We start from the raw sequence: 20,493 nt of genomic DNA, 5'->3' as shown, positions 1-20,493 counted from the left end.
ATGGTTGCTGGGAATTGAACTCAGGACCTCTGGAAGAGCAGTTGGAACTCTTAACCACTGAGCCATCTCTCTAGCCCATTCACTGTAATTCTAAGACTAGGTTTCCACTAGTTGCTACAAGCCAGTGACTGAGTGCCTTGAGTCATAATGTGGGTCCTATCCCCTGAGACTCAGGACCCTCTGTGGGCTTTACAGACACTTTCTTAGAAGCTCCCACTCCCTATTTAAAACGTTTCCTCTCTGTATGTTTTCTTTTGCTGCCACAACAAGTTGCCACAAACTTACTAGCTTTTTTTTTTAAGATTTATTCATTTATTATATATCAGTACACTGTAGCTGTCTTCAGACACACCAGAAGAGGGCATCAGATCTCATTACAGATGGTTGTGAGCCACCATGTGGTTGCTGGGATTTGAACTCAGGACCTTTGGAAGAGCAGTCAGTGCTCCTAACCACTGAGCCATCTCTCCAGCCCACTTACTAGCTTTTAAACAATGTAAATCTGTTCACTTACAGTTCTGGACACCAGAAGTTGCCTTGTGGTTGTTGGAAATAGAACCTGAGTCCCCTAGAAGAGCAGCCTGTGCTCCTAACTGCTAAGCCATCTCTTCAGCCCTGGTTGGCTCTTTCTGAGAGTCTCACAGGGTAGCACAGGCTATCTTTAAACCCCTGATCTTTTTGCCTCTGCTAGGAATAATGGGAACATGCTACCATGTCTTGATCTGATTTAGAATTTAACTAGCTAGGTGTCCTGTATTTTTTTCTCTGTCAATTTTTGTTCCCTTGGTGTAGGGCCTTCCCCAGTTTTCTGCATGGTGGATATTTCTCTCTACTAATCACGGCTAATCCATACTAGTGTCTGCTTCTCAGAGGCAGCCCTGTGGTGAGAGGTGATGGCATGGTCACACAGCAAGATTTAGGCTCAATGCCTACTCCCAGGGAAGGACATGTTTGCCGTCAGAACACAGACAGAGCAGACATCGACAGTTGGTCTAGGAACCCAGCCCACTGACTCCCAGCCTGGGATCAATCAGGCTTACTCCCTACACTAAGTAGATGGTTCAGTCATCTGTTAAAAAGTCTACAGACTATTTCTGGGAGGACTGGGGAGGTAGACGGTTGCCATGGAGAGGTCCAGGATGAAAATATATGTGAGAGAAACTGTTTTCACTTTGTTGCCTTGCCAGCCTTTCACAATTCTCTGCATATTTTTAATCTCTTAGAAGCCCAAAGATCACTAGGATCACATTAGAGGCTGCTGTCTGAAAGCCACTGGCTTGAAGGAAGCCACCCTCTCCACATTGCTCAAGGGTTTTGTGGAAGGCCTTGTTCTTGAACCAGTGTAAAGCAGTCCTTCGGGGAAGACGGCCTCTAAGATGTCTCCAGGCACCCTCTGTGGTGCTTCTGATCCACCAATGGTCTTCTTAGGGAGGTAAAGTGTAGGTGTTGAGGAAGGGAGTTGCCTCCCACCTTCCTTCCCGTGTCCCTTCAAACCGACGTCATAGAGCTGGAATCAGAGTATTCAGGTGAGTAGAAATTCAAATAGATAGAAAATTCCATTTAAAAATGATATTTACTTAAAATTACATTTATTTGGGACTGGAGAGATGGCTCCGGAATTAAGAGCACTTGGCTATTCTTCCAGAGGATCTCAGTTTGGTTCCCAGAATCCATATCAGGTTGCTCACAACCATCTGTAACTCTAGCTCCAGGGAGCCAATGCTATTGGCCTTCTCAGGTACCTGTACTCATGTGCAATACCTGAATGCAGTCACACACACACCTATACATAATTAAAAACAAAAAGAAATGCTTAGAAAATCTATTTGAGTTGTAGTCTCACTGTAGAGCTGAATGAGCTGGTTTTGAACTTGTGGATGAGTCTCCTATCCCAGCCTCCCTAGTACTGCTGAGTACAGGTGAGCCATTCTTTACTTTCCCCAACTCACATTTTCCCAGTCAAAGCTTTAAATGCTTCTAATGATGGATACCTCATGCTCTCAGGGCAAATCTTTGTAAGTACAACCCTGCTCTGCCGGGAGTGATTGGTTCTCTTTGACTCCAGACCAGGTCCTGATTTCTCTCTTGGGACATCCTGTGGGCCCTTTACTCTGAGCTCCGTGCTGAAGAACCTCTGAAATGCCTTCTCTAGATTTATAGGGTCTGGGCCTTCCTGTCCTTTGCTTGCCCACAGCCTTTCTCACAAGGCCCAGCGCCCAGGGGCCTCATGAGAGCCAACATATATCAGACATCACTTCACTATGCCCGAGTTCAGAGCAATCAGAGAGTCTTTCCCCCTAGAGAAAGCTGTGTCTACAGCAGAGAGCCGCAGGTCTAGAGCCACCAGAATACTAGGGTACCCCTGTAGTTACAATTTTGAAATTTTAGTTTCTTTAAAAAAAAACCAGAAATATTATAATAAATGTTTTCATTTTAATCCCAGGTATGGGATATGGGGCTGCATCAGACTGTCCACAGCAAGTGTCTATGATTTGCCTCATGTTCTAGTGGGGACATGATTTTGCCAGCTGCAGATGGTTTCTGCGATTGTGTGACATTTGGAATTCTGGGGACTTTTCAGAGGGTTTATAAAGGCCTGTTGGTTGTTTGTTAGTTGTTATTGGTTGTTGTTGGGTGTGGTTTATTAAGTGGTTGTGCCCAAAGAAGAAACACCAACAAGAAGAAATTAGATATTCTGATGGTGATGATCAGACTTGCTCCAAGGAACTTGACACCCCTTATCAGCAGGAAGAACACTAACGATAACATGACCCTCTTTCGAACCCCTGACTTTATTCAGGGATCTCTTTCCTTTCCTCTCTATTTCCCCATCCCCCTTCTCTAGTGTTAGGGGGTTTAAAGGATGGAGACAGATGAAGAAAAGAAAAACCTACAAAGTAGCCAAAGACAACTATGGCCTCTCCCTGGATGGGCCTGAACTCTCTGGCATGGGAGGGCTGTGGGCATGGCTTGAACGTAGAGTACTTGCTCCAAGTGAAAGACCTGAGTTTGATGTCCAACACTATAAATAAGATAAAATTAAAACAATCAATCAATAAATGAAATACATTCATTTTTAAAAGAGAAAAACAAAAGAAAACAAATACAGGCTCAAATAAACAAAGAAAACAAATATATCTAACCTAGGATTTTACACCTAGAATGGGGTTAAAAATTTTGAAAGTGAATTGTTTTCAAGAGAAGTGACAGGCAACTTATAGATCTTGCAAGACTGGACCAGAGATTCAGTCACAGCTCAAGCCGGGAACCTCTGAGGCTTATGAAAGAGAGAGAGACTGGGGGATTCATTCCGTGGCAGCTGGCTCTAATGGTAGCTGCATAGTGGAGGTCACATGAGTGAGTTTACAGCCTCCCAGCTGTATATCTTCCAGAACAATCCAAGAGCTTGGTGCCAGCATCAGAGCTCCCCTGGCCCTGCACCCATGGGAGCTGAGTGTCCCCGCAGCTCTGTGCGCCCTCTGCTGGCACCTTGGAGTAGCCTCCTCTCACTGAGAGAAGGGACTGGGACTCTAAGCTGAAGCAGGAAGGGCGGTCAACTTATATAAGCCATGGTCTATGATAGACATTTAAGCAGAGGATGCTATTTTAAGTGGCCAGGAGACACTATCTGGCACATGGGTGCAGGACTCAGGCAGAAGTGGGTGGCCCCTAATTCTAGTCATCAGAAGTGTCACCAGGTCTCAAATAGAAATAGGGGCTGAAGGCAGTGGCCAGACATCATGGGGGCATGGAGAGCAGGCTTTAATTAAAGTACTTAATGCACTCAGCGATGTTTCTATTTTCTCAGGACTGAAGTCTCACCCATTCCCATCCAGAGTTCCACTAATGACAAGCAAGGGTCATTCATAGCTTGTTGAGTTCAGTAAATAGTTCCCAAGGCCAGCCCCTGTGGAAGCACAAACCAACAAACTGCAGGGGAAAGGTGTGCTAATAATAGCTCACTGTGCATCAGGCGTTGTGGCCCTGCCTACCATAGTTCAGTCCTCACTTGGGTCCTCAGAGTCCCATTTTAAAGGAGAGGAAAGTGTACCGGGTTCAATAACTCCCTCAAACAATCATAGCTGGGACAGCATTGGAGGAGCAAGGCTCTTGCAGAAGTTCCTATTTTCCTGGCCACAGGTTTGTTCAGGATCTAGACATGTGTCCTTGGTAATTCAAATAGAGTACCTGCTCTGAGAAGGGGCAGGGAGAATAAACACTGGAAATGGGGTCTATCCGGTGAGGAATGGACAGGAGGAAAGGTGGCTACTGAAAGGTCAACCATGCTCTAGTACCTGGCCCCCACCCAGGAGCTTATAGGCAGCACAAACTGGACTCAATGGATTATTAGGGGAACAAGAAAAAAGCAACCTGTTGGTGTTGACACATGCCTTTACTCCTAGTCACAGGCAGGTGTATCTCTGGGAGTTCAAGGCCATTCTGGTGTACAGCATAAGTCCCAAGATAGTCAGGGCTATACAGAGTAACCATGTCTTAGAACAACAACAATAACAGCAGAAAGCAACAAAGAGAGCACATGAAGGCCTTGGGGAGGAGATGGGGGTTATGTTTGGAAGGAATTAGGGGAGTAATTAGGATGAACATGACCAAAACACATTGTATGAATCTGGGCATGGGGGTGTACTGCTTTAATCCCAGCATTTGGGAGGCAGACAGGCAGATCACTGTGAATTCGAGGTCAGCCTTGTCTATATAGTAAGCGCCAGGCTAGCCAGGGCTACACGTTGAGACCCTATTTCAAATTTAAAAAGAAAAGAGAAACCAAAGAATGAAATTCTCAAAGAATTCATTAACAATACTATTGAAAGAAAAAAAAAAGAAAACCAAAAGAGGAATTAAATTAAAAGAAACATGAGTACATCCTAATCCTTATTAGAGAACAATCTGGATAGAAATATTCATAAAAAACAATCATGTGAAGGGAAGGAGGAGACAGCTATCCGAAAGCCAAGGAGAATGTCACAGAAGGAATTCCACTGCCATCTATGTCTTGGGTCTATCTTCTGGAAAGGAGCAGTTTTAAGTCCCCTGAGCTTCTGTAGCTGGTGCTGGCTGAGGAACCATCCTTTGTGGTAATGAGAAGGAGGTCATTCTGTATTTCTCAATGTTTCAATGTAGGCTGGCCTGGTGACTTACTTTGGCCAGCAGAAGTATGTAATAGCTCTGAACTCAGGCCTAAGGGACCTCATCAGTTTCTGCCTGCTGCCTTTTTGTGAATAAGTCCAAGTTTATCTGCAGGAACAGTTGAGAAAGAGTGGGAAAGAAGCCATTTATCAGGTCAGGGCCTTAAGCTTGCAAGAGTGCCCTGATATTGGCAAAGATTGTTTCTCCTAAGCCTGTCAGATCCTCTGGGGCTGCTGAACAGAGAAGGGGCGTTTCTGACTGAGGTAGCTCAAGGAGAGGTCAGAGAGGAGAGGCAGTGGGGAGGCTGCCACAGCTGTCCCATGAGAGAGGCAGGGTGGCTGCAGTGCTGTGAAAGTAGACATTATTCAGATCTACTCAAAGTGGGTTGGTGGGAGGAACCTGCTGACGGGTTGGATGTAGGAATGAGCAGAGGAATCAAGACAGCCAAGGTTTTCACTCAGAGCATTGTGGGCAGAGGTGCTCACAAACTCTGGCTTCAGGCCTAACAGGCTGTACTGGAGCTCTGGGCAAAAACAGATGTCCAGGCTCAGTTGAAGGCCCTAGTCCAGTCCAGAACAGAAAGGCATGTCTTGCTGTGGCATATCATACATGTATCTGCTGTTCAGTGTGGCCACCACAGGAGAAGCAGTTTTATTTCAGGCCAGCAATTTAGTGGTGTGGGTGTGTGTGTGCGCGCGCGCGTGCGCGCGCGCACATGTCTTGGGGGTCAGGGGCTGGCATTTCTCTGCTGGAAACAGGCAGCTGACTGAAAAGAGGGACTAGCCAAACCTTTTCCTCAGAAACCTGGGTTGTTCGCATGGGTCTTAAGTAGCTACATGGCACCCTCTGGTGGCTCGCATGGCTCTTCACTGCCCTCTGATGATCTTGGACTTGAGTTTTGGGCTCCTGCAAACTGTTCTTCAGGCAGAAGGCTTGTGAGCCTGGGGGATGATGCCCCCCCTCCCCCCCCGTTTGCCGAGTGGACCAGGGAGAGAGAGTGAACCTAAATCGAAGATGATCGTGACGGACCCTAGTTCTTACTGAAGCATAAGAGCTATTAAGAGGCTTGGCCTGGTAGAAAGTAGGTAGGTTATGAGGTTCCTGTGAAAGACCCTAAGGGCTTTCACCAGCTTTACACCCACCGCCTCAGGTCAAGATTAGGTCAAGTACCAGCTTCCAGTCTCGGGTCAAGGCTAGGCCAAGTTCCATTCTCCATCCACATTTCTCGGGAGGAGCAGGGACCTTCTTGAAAACCCGAAGAATATACTAACATAGTCACCTGACCCTCTGGTCCCAGATAGAGTGCGAATGCATGTCCTATGCTTGCTAGTCAGTAGATCCAAAGGTCAATATGCTTAGCCAATAAGTTTAAACTATAACCTTGCTGATGTAACCTGTACCCCTAAAAAAGTATAAAAACTGCTTGTTATAGCCATTTGGGGTCGCCTTCTAGTCACTTGCCATGAGGGAATGATTGAAGTTCGACCTGGACACTCTGGACAATAAACCTCTTGCATTTACATCGAACTCCGTTCTCATGTCTCACTTGGGGGTTGGAGGGGTGTCTCCTGGTAGTTAAGACTCACTTCGAGCCTTACAATCGAATGGGTGTACCTGGGGATGAAAGTCTGGAAGAGGAGGTGGCTTGAGGGGCTAGTCCCATCCATGGTCAACTTTTTGCTTACTTCTTAATTGTTCCCACTTATAAGTGTTTATTTCTGCTTTTAATATATTTGAGGAAAATACACATGAAAGAAACAAGCAACATCCACTATGAAGAGTAAGCCTCACTCTAGTGTGTTTCTCTCAGACCTAGGGGCAATGCTATAGTAAGTGATGTTTCAAGCCAGAGACCTGGTATGCACCCTTTAACTGGCATTTATCTGGCACTTGATAAGCACTAAATACCCTTGTAATAAAAAAATTACTTGTGTGTGTGTGTGTGTGTGTGTGTGTGTGTGTGTGTGTGTGCATGTGAAGGCCTGAGGTCAAGACTGGGTGTCTTCCTTATTTACCATTCACATTGTTTTTGAGATAGGGTCTCTCAGTGAACCTGGAGTTCACCAGTTTGGCTAGACTGGCTGTCCATAGAGCCCCAGGGATCTGCCTGTCTCTTTGTCTTCAGTAGGGAGGAGGAGGAGCAAGCACTTTCTCCACACCCACTTTATTATAGGCATGCCCTGACACAGCTGACATTAATGTAGGTGCTAGGGGTCCAAACTCAGGCCCCCATGCTCAAGGGTTACACACTTTACTGACTTAGCAATCTCCTCTGCTGGCTGGCTGGCTGGCTGGCTGGCTGGCTGGCTGGCTGGCTAGTTATCTGCTTTTACTTGTTTAGTTATTTGGTTGGTTGGTTGAGATAAGGTCTGTGACAGTGCGAGCTGAGCTCAAACTGTGGAACTGCGGCTACACCTGAACATTTGATCTTCCTTCCTTCACTTCCCAGTTGCTAGATTTCCAGGCTTGTGCTACTACAGCCCCTCTCTCTCAGAACTTTGGACCCCCGAATCTTGAATCAGTTCAAGGTCCCAATCCCTTGGACTTAGAAGTTTAAGACTTGCTGCTACCAATGACTGAAGGTTTAGACACTCTGAACTGAGCTCTGTAGTACCTTTGAGGATACCTATGATTGAGGGTCCCAGCACTTGTGGGCTTCTCCCTCCCTACTCAGATTTCCATCTGGGTAAAAAGCCCCTTTCTGCTTATTTTCTGAGCCATCCTCTGTAGCTGCCCTATCCTTTCCTTGGACACAGCCCAGCTCAACATCCCACCTGCCCTTTCTACATGCCAAGGTAAGGGCCTTCCATAGTCAGCCATGTTTCCTTGTGCCATCAGCAGGGTGTGCCAACCTCAGCTTTCAGCATTAGGAGGGGGCTGGGCCTGGTGTTGGGTGCAGCCCGACCTTTGGGAGCCATGCTCAATTTCCTCTGATGTAAGTTTCCCCACACCACCATTTCCCTTCAGCTCCTTTTTTCTTAATACCTTTTCTGTGCATGGTCTGTGGCTGATGCCTCCAAGATGCTAACCAATACAGGAAATCTCAGAGGTCAGGCCTTCACAGAGGAAGGGAATGTGAGTATTGTGAAGGCCTCAAAGCAAGATGACAACATTCTGCTGTCACCTGAAAGTGAGTCTTGAGCAAGGAATCTAACTTGTCCATTCGAGGCTTCTTCATAGAATGATAGGCACCTCATAAGACAGTATGGGGTTGAGATGTTTAAAGCCCATAGAACTAAATATTAGTCACTGTTATAATTAAAAAGGAAACAGTAATAGAATTGCCCAAAGACCAAATTAAAAAAGAAAAACAGTTTATAAACTATAATTGATCAATGCTGATCTATTCCGCTATCATTTTTAAAAATTTTTATGTGTATGGGTGTTTTGTCTGTATGTATGTCTGCACCACATGCATGTCTGATGCTCATGGGGGTCAGAAGAGAGTATCAGATTGCAGTTTTGGTGCTGAGGCCCAAAGTAGAACCCTCGGAAGAGTGACAATTGTTCTTAATCATGGATATCTATGTTTACAGCCCCTGTTTTTTTTTTTTTTAAAGACAGGATCTCAAATAACCCAGACCTTACTCTTACTAGGTAACAGGGCTTTCTTAAGCTCCTGATCCTTGGCCAGTGCCTCTCAAGCACTCAGATCGCAAGTGTGTTCCACCATGCCCAGAATACCATTATCATTCTTAAAGTGTCAGTAGAGGGCTAGAGGTGCAGCCAGGTGCCTGCCTAGTGTGTGTAAAGTTTCACTCTGTGCTTAAGAAACGAAAATCAGTTCAACAGTAGTAGCCAATCCACTGACTTCCATAGTCATCCACAAGCTGCCCACCATGCTGCCATTGTTTTTTAAACAAATGACGGTTGAGTGTGATGTTGGTTTTGTAAATGACAGGCTAAATCATGGCTGAATTAGGAGGTCACTCTCTGGACTCAAATAGTCCTGCCCATCAGATTATGCCTCATTCTGGGTCTATGTGTATATGGGGGACGGGAGGGAGGGTGCAGTGCCAAGGCAGAGGTTGGTGACAGGCAAAGCTAGACTCACCTCTGACATATTAGCAAGAGTCCCTTTCTCTGCAGAGTGCCCAGTTTTAGGTAAAGCAGATTTGAGTCGCAGCTCAATGGTATAGCATTTATCTAGCCTGTGTGCAAGACCCTGGGTTCCAGCTCCAGCACCGGAAAACAACAAAGCCAAAAACTAAACAGACAAAAGAGTTATCAATTTGGAAATAAGAACAGACTGCCCATTTGAAGCCCACTTTGTGTGTGCATGTGGGAGAACAGAAGAGCAGAAGGCAATGTTCAGAGTTACAAAGTAAGGCTTTCTTGGAGGCAGGAGCTCAGGTCTGTGGAGCCCTAGTTCTTGCTCTTTTTCCAGGAGTTGTCCTCCCCATACTCAACTTCATCTGCACAAGGAGGTAGAGATTGTGACCACTTTCAGCCTTTCTCAGAGTCAAATGGGTCAAGAGCCACAACCATGCTAGGCAGGGATGGAGGCAGGAGGGACAAGAGGCCACTCTCTGGTTCCAAAGCCCTAGATCTTACCTGAAGGACCTGCTTCTGGAGCCCAGGTCACTGCAGTCTAGACAATATGCTGGCTACGAAGCAGACAGACCTAAGTAACAGATGAGTCTGTCTCTGTACCCTGTGGTGGTTGCACGGTGCAGCTAGGTACAGAGATGGGTGATTTGCCATACTGTCTTTTGTAAATGCCACTTATTTTTCGGGGATCTAGCCATCCCCCCCATACTTTTATGCTTTTTGAGATGGAGTCTCATGTATCTCAGTCTGGCCTTGAACTTGCTATATAGTTGAAAATTACCTTAAACTTCTGGTCCTCCTGCCTCCATCCTTAGAGTGTTGGGGTTACAGGCATGGACATGTGGTGGAGATTGAGCCCCAACCAGGACCAACTGAGTCAACTTCCACTCCCTGACCTTCTCAACAGTCTACTCTCCTAGGCTCAATTCCTTGTCTCCTCAGTATGCTGAACATAAATAACTTATAGTCTCTCACACTCAGAAACTTAAAAACATTTTTTTAAACAAGGAAATTTTATGTGTGTTTTGTCTGCAGGTCTGTGCACCAATGCGTGCAGAGCCCATGGAGGCCAGAAGAAAGCATAAGGAGCAGACAAGAGGTTTTTCAAACCTGGATCCTTTGGAAGAACAGCCACTGTATTTTTAAGGCATCTCTCCAAAAACCTCAGAAACTTTTTAATGGTCTCCGAATAAAGTTAGCGCTGCAGGTTCATTGTTTAAGAGCCAAAGCCTCAGTTTCCTCACCTATATGATGGGTGAAGGGCTAGTGACAGGCTTCACAAAGCCTGCTGTGGGTTGCTAGGACCAGAAGGAACTCCGCAGTTACCACGCTCCAAACTCCTCCTACTGGGCCCGCCCCGTTGCGATGGCGCGTGCGCAGCATCCTCTTTCTTCTGTTTCGGTACACTCGAGGACTCGGCGCTCGACTACAGCGTGTCAGTCTGTCTTCCGGTTTCTGCCCGACGCGCCTGCCGAGCGCCGATCCACCGATGGCTATGGCTGCCGCGGGTCTCTGAGGAATCTCGAAGGCCGGGAGTCGGGAGCTGGAGCTGGAGAGTAGGCTGCCGGCTGACTGTCGGAAGTCGCAGGGAGAGAGGAAGGGTGTTGGCTTGCTCGGAGCCGCCACCGAGAGCGCAGCGGTGGCTGAGGTGGGTGTGGTGTGTGGTTTGAGGTGACGATGCGGTCGGGAGATGAGGCTTTGCGGGCCTCAGCGGCGGGTCTCTGCCCGCGACGTGTTGCGTGGCGCCTGCAGAGTCGCGTCCCGTGGATGCGCGTGGCCGTGCGGACCTCTACAGTGCTCCCGGCTGGGTTTTTTCAAGTCAGTCGGGATGCGAGAGTTTGCACAACGGGGCTTCTGGTTGCGGTATCTGATTTCGGTGGTTTTTGGTGTCGCATAACTATTATGTTAGGGTCCTCCACTTCGTTCATGGAGCTTTTTTGTGTCTCTCTCTCTGTGTGTGTTAGATAATGCACCAGACCACTGAGTTCTCGTGGTGATGGCGAAAATCACAGGCTCTCCTTACTGGCTGCGGTCTTGTATTGTTTAGTCACTTCACTTGTGTGCAGGCTATGGCACCCCGAGGCAACTGTTGGGAAGGCATCTTGGCCGGAGGCTGCCTTGAGTAAGGGGCGTTTCTCCAGGGTGAGAATTGTGCTGCCATGTGTGGCCAGAGTGGGAGGGGATGGCTTCTGTTTAACTTTTTCTTAAGGATGAGTGTAGGCGGGGAGGAAGCGGCAGTCACATGCAGAGATCCTGTCAGCGACTGGCTGGGGAAGGAACCGGTCCGACCTGGCGCTGGCTGTTTAAGAGATGACTCTGATGCCTTTCTGGACAGGTCTGCATGTGTGTAGTCTCTAGATTTATTTATTTAGTCTCACTATGTACCTATGTCCGGCCTGGAACTTGTCATGTGTACCAGGCTGTCCTCAAACTTACAGGTATCTCTGACTGCTTCTGCCTCTCAGAATGCGAAGATTAAAGGCGAGCACTACCATGCCTGTCAGATTTCTTACTTAAGGGAAACAACAGGCACCTAGTGTCCAGTTTATTTATTTTCTGAGTTGCTGCCTCCCTTCACCTTTGAGAATCAGATGATTGGTACCTTCTCTGAAGCACACCACAATCTAGGTACACAAACTCTCCCACTGTGTGCTGTGCCTCTAAGGTCTTGGAAACAGACTTCTTTGCTTCTGTGAAATGATTTTGTCCTCGTTCTCTATGGTTAGGAGTCTTTCAAGGTCACATTAACAGTGACTTTGCTGTGGAAAAATGTAAGTTATTAAGCGAAGTGTTTAAGTATCCGATTTTTCTGTTGAAGCGCAAAGAACATCAGACTTGCTGTCCCACTGTTCTAATTTATAAAACCTAGTAAACTCAACCATTCACTGTAAATGCAAAATATAATTTTCATTAATTTTCTCCATCCATTCATCTAAACTAAGAGACAGTTTGCTATGTTGGCCAGATTGGTTTTGAATTCCTAGATTCAAGTGAGGATCCTCCTGCCTCTGCCTTTTCAAATTGCTGGAACTGCATGTACATATCACCAAGCTGCACTGATTCCCTTTTTTAAAAAAATCCTAAATAAAAATATACATTTATTTTGTGTGAATGGGCATGCATATGTCACTGAGTGTGTGAAGGCTATAGAGCTTTCAGAAATGTATTCTCTCTTTCCACTTTTATTTAGCTTCTGATGATCAAACTCAGGGTATGTAGCAAGTGCCCTGAGCCATCTCTCTGGTTCTTGGGGTTTCTTTTTTTGTTTGTTTGTTTGTTTTTTTTTGTTTTGTTTTTATTCCTCTTTAAGGGAAAGTTGAAAGGTTTTTTTTTTTGTTTTTATTTTTGGTGTATAAAAATAGCATTAACTTTTTCTTTTAAAAATATTTTGTGTGTATGTATGATGCCACTTCCTTTTCTTTTTAAATTATTTTGTGTGTGTGCATAGGTGTGGTATATATATGAAGATGAGAGGACAACCTTTATGGTAGTTCTAGCAATCAAACTTAGAGGAATATACTTTACCCACTGAATGGAATAGGCTTTACCCATCTTGCCAGGTCTGGTTTTGGTTTCTTGAAACAATGTCACTGTGACATCCAGGCTGGCCTTCAACTCAGATTCCTCCTGACTCTGCCTCCACTTCCAGAGTGCCAATATTATAGTCATGAGCCACGACACTTAGCTTCTGGCCTTTGTATTTCTAGTACATGTTCCTAACAGTTATCAAAAGCTCAGTATGTGTGGCAGAGTAAATGTAGTATTCATTGATAAGTATGTTACATATTTTCCTCAGTGACTAAAATGACATGGGATGATGGTGTTGGCCATGCTGGTGGCTTAGGCCTGTAATTCCACAAGTCTAAAGCAAGTTCAGGGTCTACCTGGGCTACAAAATGAGTCTAAACTAGTCCAGGCAACTTAGCAAGACCTGTCTTACAACAAGAACAACAAAAAGGATGGAGGTGTAGTTAGTGGCAGGGGACTTGCCTACTATGTGCTAGTTTTACATCATATCCTTAGTACTAAGGAAAAAAGTCCTTTCAAATAATGAGGTCAGACCACTTAAAATGACCTTAAGGGAAGTGCCCTGGGATCCTGTTTGCTTCTCTGTAGGACTCTACTTCCTGCTTCATTGATTTACCAGTGCTCTGTGCTGATCTCACATCTTGGGTTTTGTCTTGGTCTTGTTACAAACATGTGCCTTTGTTGAACTGTGGGAAAAACAGAGACCTTTGTTTGCTGCTTATTTGCTTCTGTTGACATTTGTTTTTCTTAGATTCCTTCTGCTGAAGAGAGGAAAGCTCATCCAAGGCCACAATGTCACTTCCCAGTTATCCAAGAGCTGCTTGCTCAAGCTAACACTGCCAGAATCCTGCTCTCTTGGGAGGAGTCAAGCTGACTTGGCATGAGGTCTCTGCCTTCCTGGGGTTGAGAGAAGTACAACTATGGCATCTTTGGATGACGCAGGGGAAGTGAGGGAAGGCTTCCTGTGCCCTCTGTGCCTCAAGGACCTTCAGTCTTTCTATCAACTTCAGTCACATTATGAGGAAGAACACTCAGGAGATCGTGATGTCAAAGGGCAAATTAAAAGTAAGAAGTGAGCGTCTATCTCATTTCATTCTATTAAAGAGACCTTAGTTAATGGAATAGATTTACAGGCTTTCATAGTCCCACTTGGTGAGATATCTAATGCTTGTGTTCTGCGTTGTTGATTCTCTGTGTATTTATTTACCTGTGTTGTTGTTCTAAGACCAGGTCTCTATGCAGACCAGGCTGGTCTCACAGAGATCTGCCCACTTCTGCCTCCTGAGTGTGGGAAGTTAAAGGTGCTCACCAGCAGGCCTGGTCCTTATTTGTCTTACTTAATCCATGTGACAGCAATGCTGCTGTGAGTTCTCTTTCGCTGGCTAGGATACCAGACTCAGAGAGCCTACCTGAAGCTAACAAACTTACACTGTGATCTGCTATCTCTAACCAGATTACTCAGATTATCTTGCCTTCAGCTGGGATGATTTAGGCAAGAATGCTTATCCTTCGATATAAAAGTGGGGGCCTGGGGTTGGGGATTTAGCTCAGTGGTAGAGCACTTGCCTAGGAAGCACAAGGCCCTGGGTTCGGTCCCCAGCTCCGAAAAAAAAAAAGAACCAAAAAAAAAAAAAAAAATGGGGGCCTAATACACATCGTTTGCCTGTCACTTATCTAAACCTTCCTGCCATCATTCCTTCACTGGCTGGACCCTTTCCTCTACAGCCCTGAAAAGGAATGTAACAATTGAGGGCAAAGAAAAGCAACCCTCAAAGTTAATTTAAAAAAAAAAAAAGAGAGAGAAATCTTCAAAGGTAACATTAATTTTACCTAATGTTTTAACCTCCAAATAAGTCACTTTTCCTCTGAAGCTCACGTCCCTAGTGAACTAAGTCATATCTCTCATTCCAAGAGTGAGCTAAGTTGCATCTCCCAGTTAGTAGCATTTCTGGAGGCCACAAGAGACAGTGTAGACACTGGATTTATAATCTGTTCTGGGTAGAGAGAAGGGCTGAACAACTAGATGGCATTTCTAGTGGACTCTGTCCTCCAGACACATAGCTCGATTATCAAATATTTGTCCCTGGACTTCCATACTCCGTTTTTCAGTTCATTAAAAAAAGAAAAAGAAAAAGAGCTGGACAGTGGCAGCACATGCCTTTACCTTTAATCCTAGCACTTTGGAGTCAGAGGATGGTGGATCTCTGAATTCAAGGACAGCCTGGTCTACAGATTAAGTTCCAGGACAGCCAAGGCTATACAGAGTAACCCTGTCTTTAAAAACAAACAAACAAACAAACAAAAAACAAACAAACAAAAAAGAAAAAATGCTGAGAATATCAACGAACATTAGTTGCAACTTTCATCCAAAGACATGATGAAGTCAGATGTTTTTAGAGTTCTCAGAGCTGTGATTGTCCAGAAACTCCTGACCGCAGGCACTGAAGCAGAACCAGGAACTGCTAAGGGGAGTACAGGAAAGGGTGGTGCTTTGTAATGTTGGCAGTTTCTTTCATGTGCAATGTCATGTCACTTGAGTCTCCCAGGAACCCTCCTGGAGCCTGCTTAGTGTCATTTTATAGAAGAGTGTGGCTCAGAAGTGTCTAGTATTGTTTCCAAAGTCACACAGCAGTTGGCAGAAATAAGCATGGAACCTACCCATATGTTCTGACACCTGGAGGTTCAGTGCAGCTTTTTCTACAGAGGATTACTTATGGTGGAAATCCCTCTATTCTGATCACAGCATACATTGCAATTTCCAGAAGGTTGCAGGGGTGTGGAGGAGAAAACCCCAAATCAGATTATCTAAGCTTCCTGTGAACAGCCAAAGGGTTTTCAAAGAGTTTCCTATCCTGGCATTGCTGACCTCAGTCATACACATGCTACTCAGAAGCCTGGTTAGGCCAGCTTGTAGAAAGGTTAGAGATGTCCTCAGACTTCTATAGTAACCTTTTACTTTTTAAATTATTATTTTTATTTTATGGATATGGGTATTTTTGCCTGTATGTCTATGTAGTGCTTGTATACCTGATGCCCATAGAGGCCAGAAGAAAGTATTGAATGTCTTAGAACTGGAGTTGCAGACAGTTGTGGATGCTGTGAATTGAACTCAGGTCCTCTGAAGGGTAGAAAGTGCTCTTAACTATTAAGCCATTTTTCCAGCCTCTTACAGGAAACCCTCCTCTTCTTCCTTTTCCTCTACTTCTTCTTTCTCTTCTTCCTCTTCTTCCTCCTTTTTAAAGAAGATTTATTTATTTATGTATTCATGTAGATATGGGTACTTTTCTGCATGTACATCTGCACACCTGCAGACAGCCACAGACAGTTATCAGCTGCTGTGTGGGTGCTGAGAATTGAGCTTGGGACCTTTGGAAGAGCAGTGAGTGCTCGTAACCATTGTAGAGCCATCTCTCCAGCCCAGGAACCTTCTTAAAAGAAGGAAAATGTATGACTGTTTAAGGAATGTTAGCGATGTGAATCTAGGAAATATACATAGCATGTAAATGCTTCTTAGAAAGAGACTCATGAAGGTCTTCCAGGATGAGCCTTCTGCAGAGTTGGGCAGGGCTCATAGAGCGATTGCCAGACTTTGGCTTCCACCCAAAAGGAAAAAAATCTTGTTTTTATTCCTTTTGTTTCTAACTTAGAAGAACCCATATTTCTTTACTGCAAATAGTAATTTGTTAGTTAAGTTTTTTTTAATGTTTCTGGTTCAAACTTTTTTTTATTACATTTATTTATTTAGTATCTGATGTAGATACACCTACTATGGCAGTGTGTGGAGATCAGAGTACAGCTTGTGATAGTTGGTTCTCTCTTACACCACGGAGGTCCTGGAGGTTAAACTCGGGCAGCCAGGTAATGGCTATAAGCATTACCTGCTGAGCCTCCTGGAAGACCCCATTCTCTGTTTTGTTTGTCAGACAGAGTTTCTTATAGTATCCCTCTAACTTAGTGGAGGATGTCCTGGTACTGATCCACCTGCCTCCACTTACAGATTCTTGGATTACAGGTATGTCTTACATGTCCTGCTTGGGTAGAATTCTTAGCTTGTAGTTTTTGTGCTTTAGTAGTCCTAGTGCTGGAGAGACAGTGGTAACATAGCTGCAGGTTAGAAGCCGGCCTAGACTATATAGGAAGACCCTGTTTCAAGAGGAAGTGAGAGAGAAAGTAGGAAAGATTGACGTAAAAGTTTTTTGAAAGCCCCTTTAAAACCAATTCATCTCTCCATTTGGTCTGTTGATCCTTCAAATTTTTATGCTATTTATTTAATTTATTTTGAACTATGGTCTCTCCGTGTAGCTCTGGCTGGCCTAAACTCACTGTTTAGATCAGTATGTTCTTGAACCTACAGAGATCTGCTTGTCTCTTTTTTTCTGAGTGCTGAAACTAGAGGTGTGTGCCATCATACTCACAGGCGTTTGGGAATCGCTGCACAAGCCACTCAAACACCAAGCTCAGTCAAAGAGGTATGACTTAATGAATGCCACACCCCAGACTGATGGATCAGGGCCACAGGTCAGACTTGGCAGCTGACTGTGACCATAAGTCAAGATCCTGTAGGGCTTTTTAATAAGCCTGAAATTTACAAACATCTGTGACAAGTTATTTCACCAGTCAGGATTTAGGGATGGGGACTTCTTTATAGACCATGCCTTCGCTGTGCACTTACCCCGCTCCCATTGGTTGGAGGATTCAACTATGGTAGAAGACTTGCCTTGTCTGAACTTGTCAACCAAGATGGGACTTGTCTAACATTCATGTCTTAACTTGCTAACCAGGATGTCAGTTACCCACATACATTTTTCTTTCTGCCAAGTAGTATGTCAGTTCCCAGGGAAGTCTTGGGAACTTAAAGTTCACTTGACCTCTACTTAAAATGGAAGTCTTTTCCAAATAGTTTCTTATAGTGGTACAGGTGTCTCTCTTATGTTAGGGTCCATCCCAGGGGGAGTTTATAAAAGCAAATACCATAAAAGCTTATACACAGGTTCAGGAAGTGCTGCTGGGTGGAGTTCAGGTCCAAACTTGTTGTGGGTAACTATACAAAGCAGTTTTACTGATTTTATCATGATTGGTTTCCAAGGGTACAGAGCATAATAGAATACATAATCAACTTGGACATGAGAAAGTTTCCTAGTAACAGAAGCAATATATGAGAAAGTTTCCTTATAATGTTAGTAACAGCACTAGACAGATAACAGGCCTTAACATTCTATCTAGACCTTAATATTTTATGTAGGCCTTAATAGCATTCATATTTATAACAAAAAAATGGAATACCAAAATATTGCATACAGGTATCAGGTTTCGAAGGCAGTTTTTAAAATTACATTTATTCATCTATTTTGTGTTGGTTGGGGCATATGCCATGGTACATCTGTGGAGGTCAAAGGATAGTTTCCTGGAGTAAGTTCTTTCTTATCATTTGGGTGCTGGTGGTCAAACACAGGTCTTTAAGTTTGGTGGCAAGTACTTTTTTATCTATTGAGCTATCTCACTTGCCTCTTGGAGTCAGTTTTTTGTTTTTTTTTTTGTTTTTGTTTTTTTTTGTTTTTTCCCGGAGCTGGGGACCGAACCCAGGGCCTTATGCTTGCTAGGCAAGCGCTCTACCACTGAGCTAAATCCCCAACCCCTTGGAGTCAGTTTTAAGTAGACAAGATCAACTCACTATTTCTGAAAGTGTCTGTGGGTTTGAGCCAACCCTGGTCCAGCAGTATTTAAGCCCTTTTACAGTAGCCAGAAGAAAAGATGGTTGAAAATTGACTGTAGCTTCTGTTTTATTTTCAAAGATGCATGGGTGGGTTAACTGGGCTCCTTTGGAAAGACTACATCTACTCAGCAGACAGTCCCTTTATTGTCCAAAGTGGTTAAATAGTGCGGACTGCCCTTTTTGTTTAGGATAGTTTAGTCGTGTTTACAAAGTGAAGACTGTGTTAGGCATGGAGTACACACCTTTAGTTTTGGGTGGGAGAACTAGTTTAGTTTAGGTGAATGTCTGCTAGTTCAAGGTAAGTGTAGTGTCATCCAGGATAGTTAGGGCTACATAGACAGACCCTGTCTGAAAACAAACAAAAATCTACCATCCTGGTTCCCTCATTGAATTTGATTTGGCTCTTAATTTTTTTTTTTTTTTTTTTTTTTTTTTTTTTGAGCTGGGTACCGAACCCAGGGCCTTGCGCTTGCTAGGCAAGAGCTCTACCACTGAGCTAAATCCCCAACCCCGATTTGGCTCTTTATGTTTAGATGGACTATTAAACTTGGCAGTAAGCAGGTACTTAGCCTGTATGTTGGAAACATGAATAGCATTCTGCTGGTCCTGACTTCTGTGGGGTTGGTAAGAAGGTCTTTACTTACTGCTGTATTTCTCTTGAGATCTGAATATTCTTGTGCATTTATTTCTTTTATATAATCTTGGGCTTATTTGTGGTATTTGTTTTATTTTTTTCAAGATCTTGTTCAGAAGGCTAGGAAAGCAAAGAACAAGTTGTTGAAACGAGAAGGAGATGATCGTGTGGAGCCAGGGACCCAAGGATACGAATCATTCAGCTATGGAGGGGTTGATCCTTACATGTGGGAACCTCAAGAGCTTGGTAAGAACATTTATTAATTCATTCAGTGCTTATGAGATATCTACCCTGTTTTAGGTCTTTTTTTTTTTTTTTTCAATTTTAAAATTTTATTTCTCTTTCAATTTTAAAATTTTATTTCTCTCTCTTTCAATTTTAAAATTTTATTTCTCTCTCTCTTTCAATTTTAAAATTTTATTTTCTCTCTTTCTCTCTTTCTCTCTCTCTCTCTCTCTCTCTCTCTCTCTCTCTCACACACACACACACACACACACACACACACACACACACATTGATTATATTTTCCCTGTATTAGTCCGGCTTCTCTAAAGGAACAGATAGAATATAGAATATGTTTCTAGTAGTTCAAAACTGGCTATCTCAAGACGGAGAGGCTGAGAATCTTGTAGTTGTTAGTCTCTGTAGTCACAAACTGATGGATTCCTAGAGAGCTGCTGGGCTTCAGTCTGTGCTGCAGTCCTGAAGAATTTGGATTCTGCAGCGACAGAATGGGCGAATTTGCCATTGAGATTGAGGACAAACAGACTAAAAAGCAAAGTTCCTTCTTCCATAGCCTTTTATGTGGGCTGCCACCAGAAGATGTGGCCCAGATTTAGGACAGATCTTTTTGTTTTAAATAATCTAATTAAGAAAATTCCTCATAGGAGTCCTTGGCAGCTTGGATTTTAGTTGATTCAGATACTGTAAAGTTGACAGCCAAGATTAGTCATTACACCCTCATCTGTCATCCTCTCTGATCCTCTCCCTCTCCCACTGAACCCTTTCTTCTCAACAGGTCACCCTCCTACTTTGACTGGGTTAGGTATTGTTCTAGGAGCTGACTGAGAAAGCATCAATCAGTAAACCCTCAGGGATAGGCATCTTACTGGCCTTAAGTCCTGCTAAGGAGAGAAAGTGGAAGGGAACGAATTGAGATCTCTTAATTAAGCACTGTGCTAAATGCTTTGTATGCGTGCCTTCCTTTGAGTGTGTGTGTCTCTAGGAACCTTCTGAGGATCAAATAGTGGCCAAACTACAGCAGCAGGGCCATCATTCTGGGGCTTTCTTGTGTCAGCCTAGCCGTAGACCCCACTGACAGATCTGTCTCCTTTCAGGTTATCTGACAAGTGAGGGCACTGTACAGCTTACTTTCCTCATGCGCACAGTTATAACTTGTCCTCGTTAGTTCCTTTTTAAACTG

General features: G+C 44.2%; 1 protein-coding gene and 1 long non-coding RNA gene across 4 annotated transcripts in view; one reads left to right on the top strand and one right to left on the bottom strand.

The window, feature by feature from the left end:
• Positions 1-289: 289 nt before the first annotated feature.
• Positions 290-10,551, bottom strand: LOC103692187 (uncharacterized). Its single transcript, XR_015686851.1, has 2 exons — positions 10,440-10,551; positions 290-1,507 (listed from the first exon to the last, which is right to left on the bottom strand). It is a non-coding gene; the product is annotated as an uncharacterized LOC103692187 (long non-coding RNA).
• A 114-nt stretch (positions 10,552-10,665) lies between these two features.
• The window catches only part of Rbsn (rabenosyn, RAB effector), a 30,391-nt gene continuing 20,563 nt past the window's right edge, over positions 10,666-20,493 (top strand). Inside the window, exons 1-3 of one of the 3 annotated variants that reach the window (XM_087657551.1) lie at positions 10,666-10,843; positions 13,475-13,795; positions 19,176-19,316. In XM_087657551.1, the coding sequence (XP_087513677.1) occupies positions 13,741-13,795; positions 19,176-19,316 (196 nt within the window). In that variant the 5' untranslated portion in view covers positions 10,666-10,843; positions 13,475-13,740. 3 annotated transcript variants of the gene reach the window in all.

The sequence above is a fragment of the Rattus norvegicus genome, chromosome 4 (assembly GCF_021556685.1).
Source record: "Rattus norvegicus strain SHRSP/BbbUtx chromosome 4, alternate assembly SHRSP_T2T, whole genome shotgun sequence".
Taxonomy (NCBI): Eukaryota; Metazoa; Chordata; class Mammalia; order Rodentia; family Muridae; genus Rattus; species Rattus norvegicus.
Note: the sequence above shows the minus strand (reverse complement) of the source record. Positions and strands in the feature narration are given on the sequence as shown.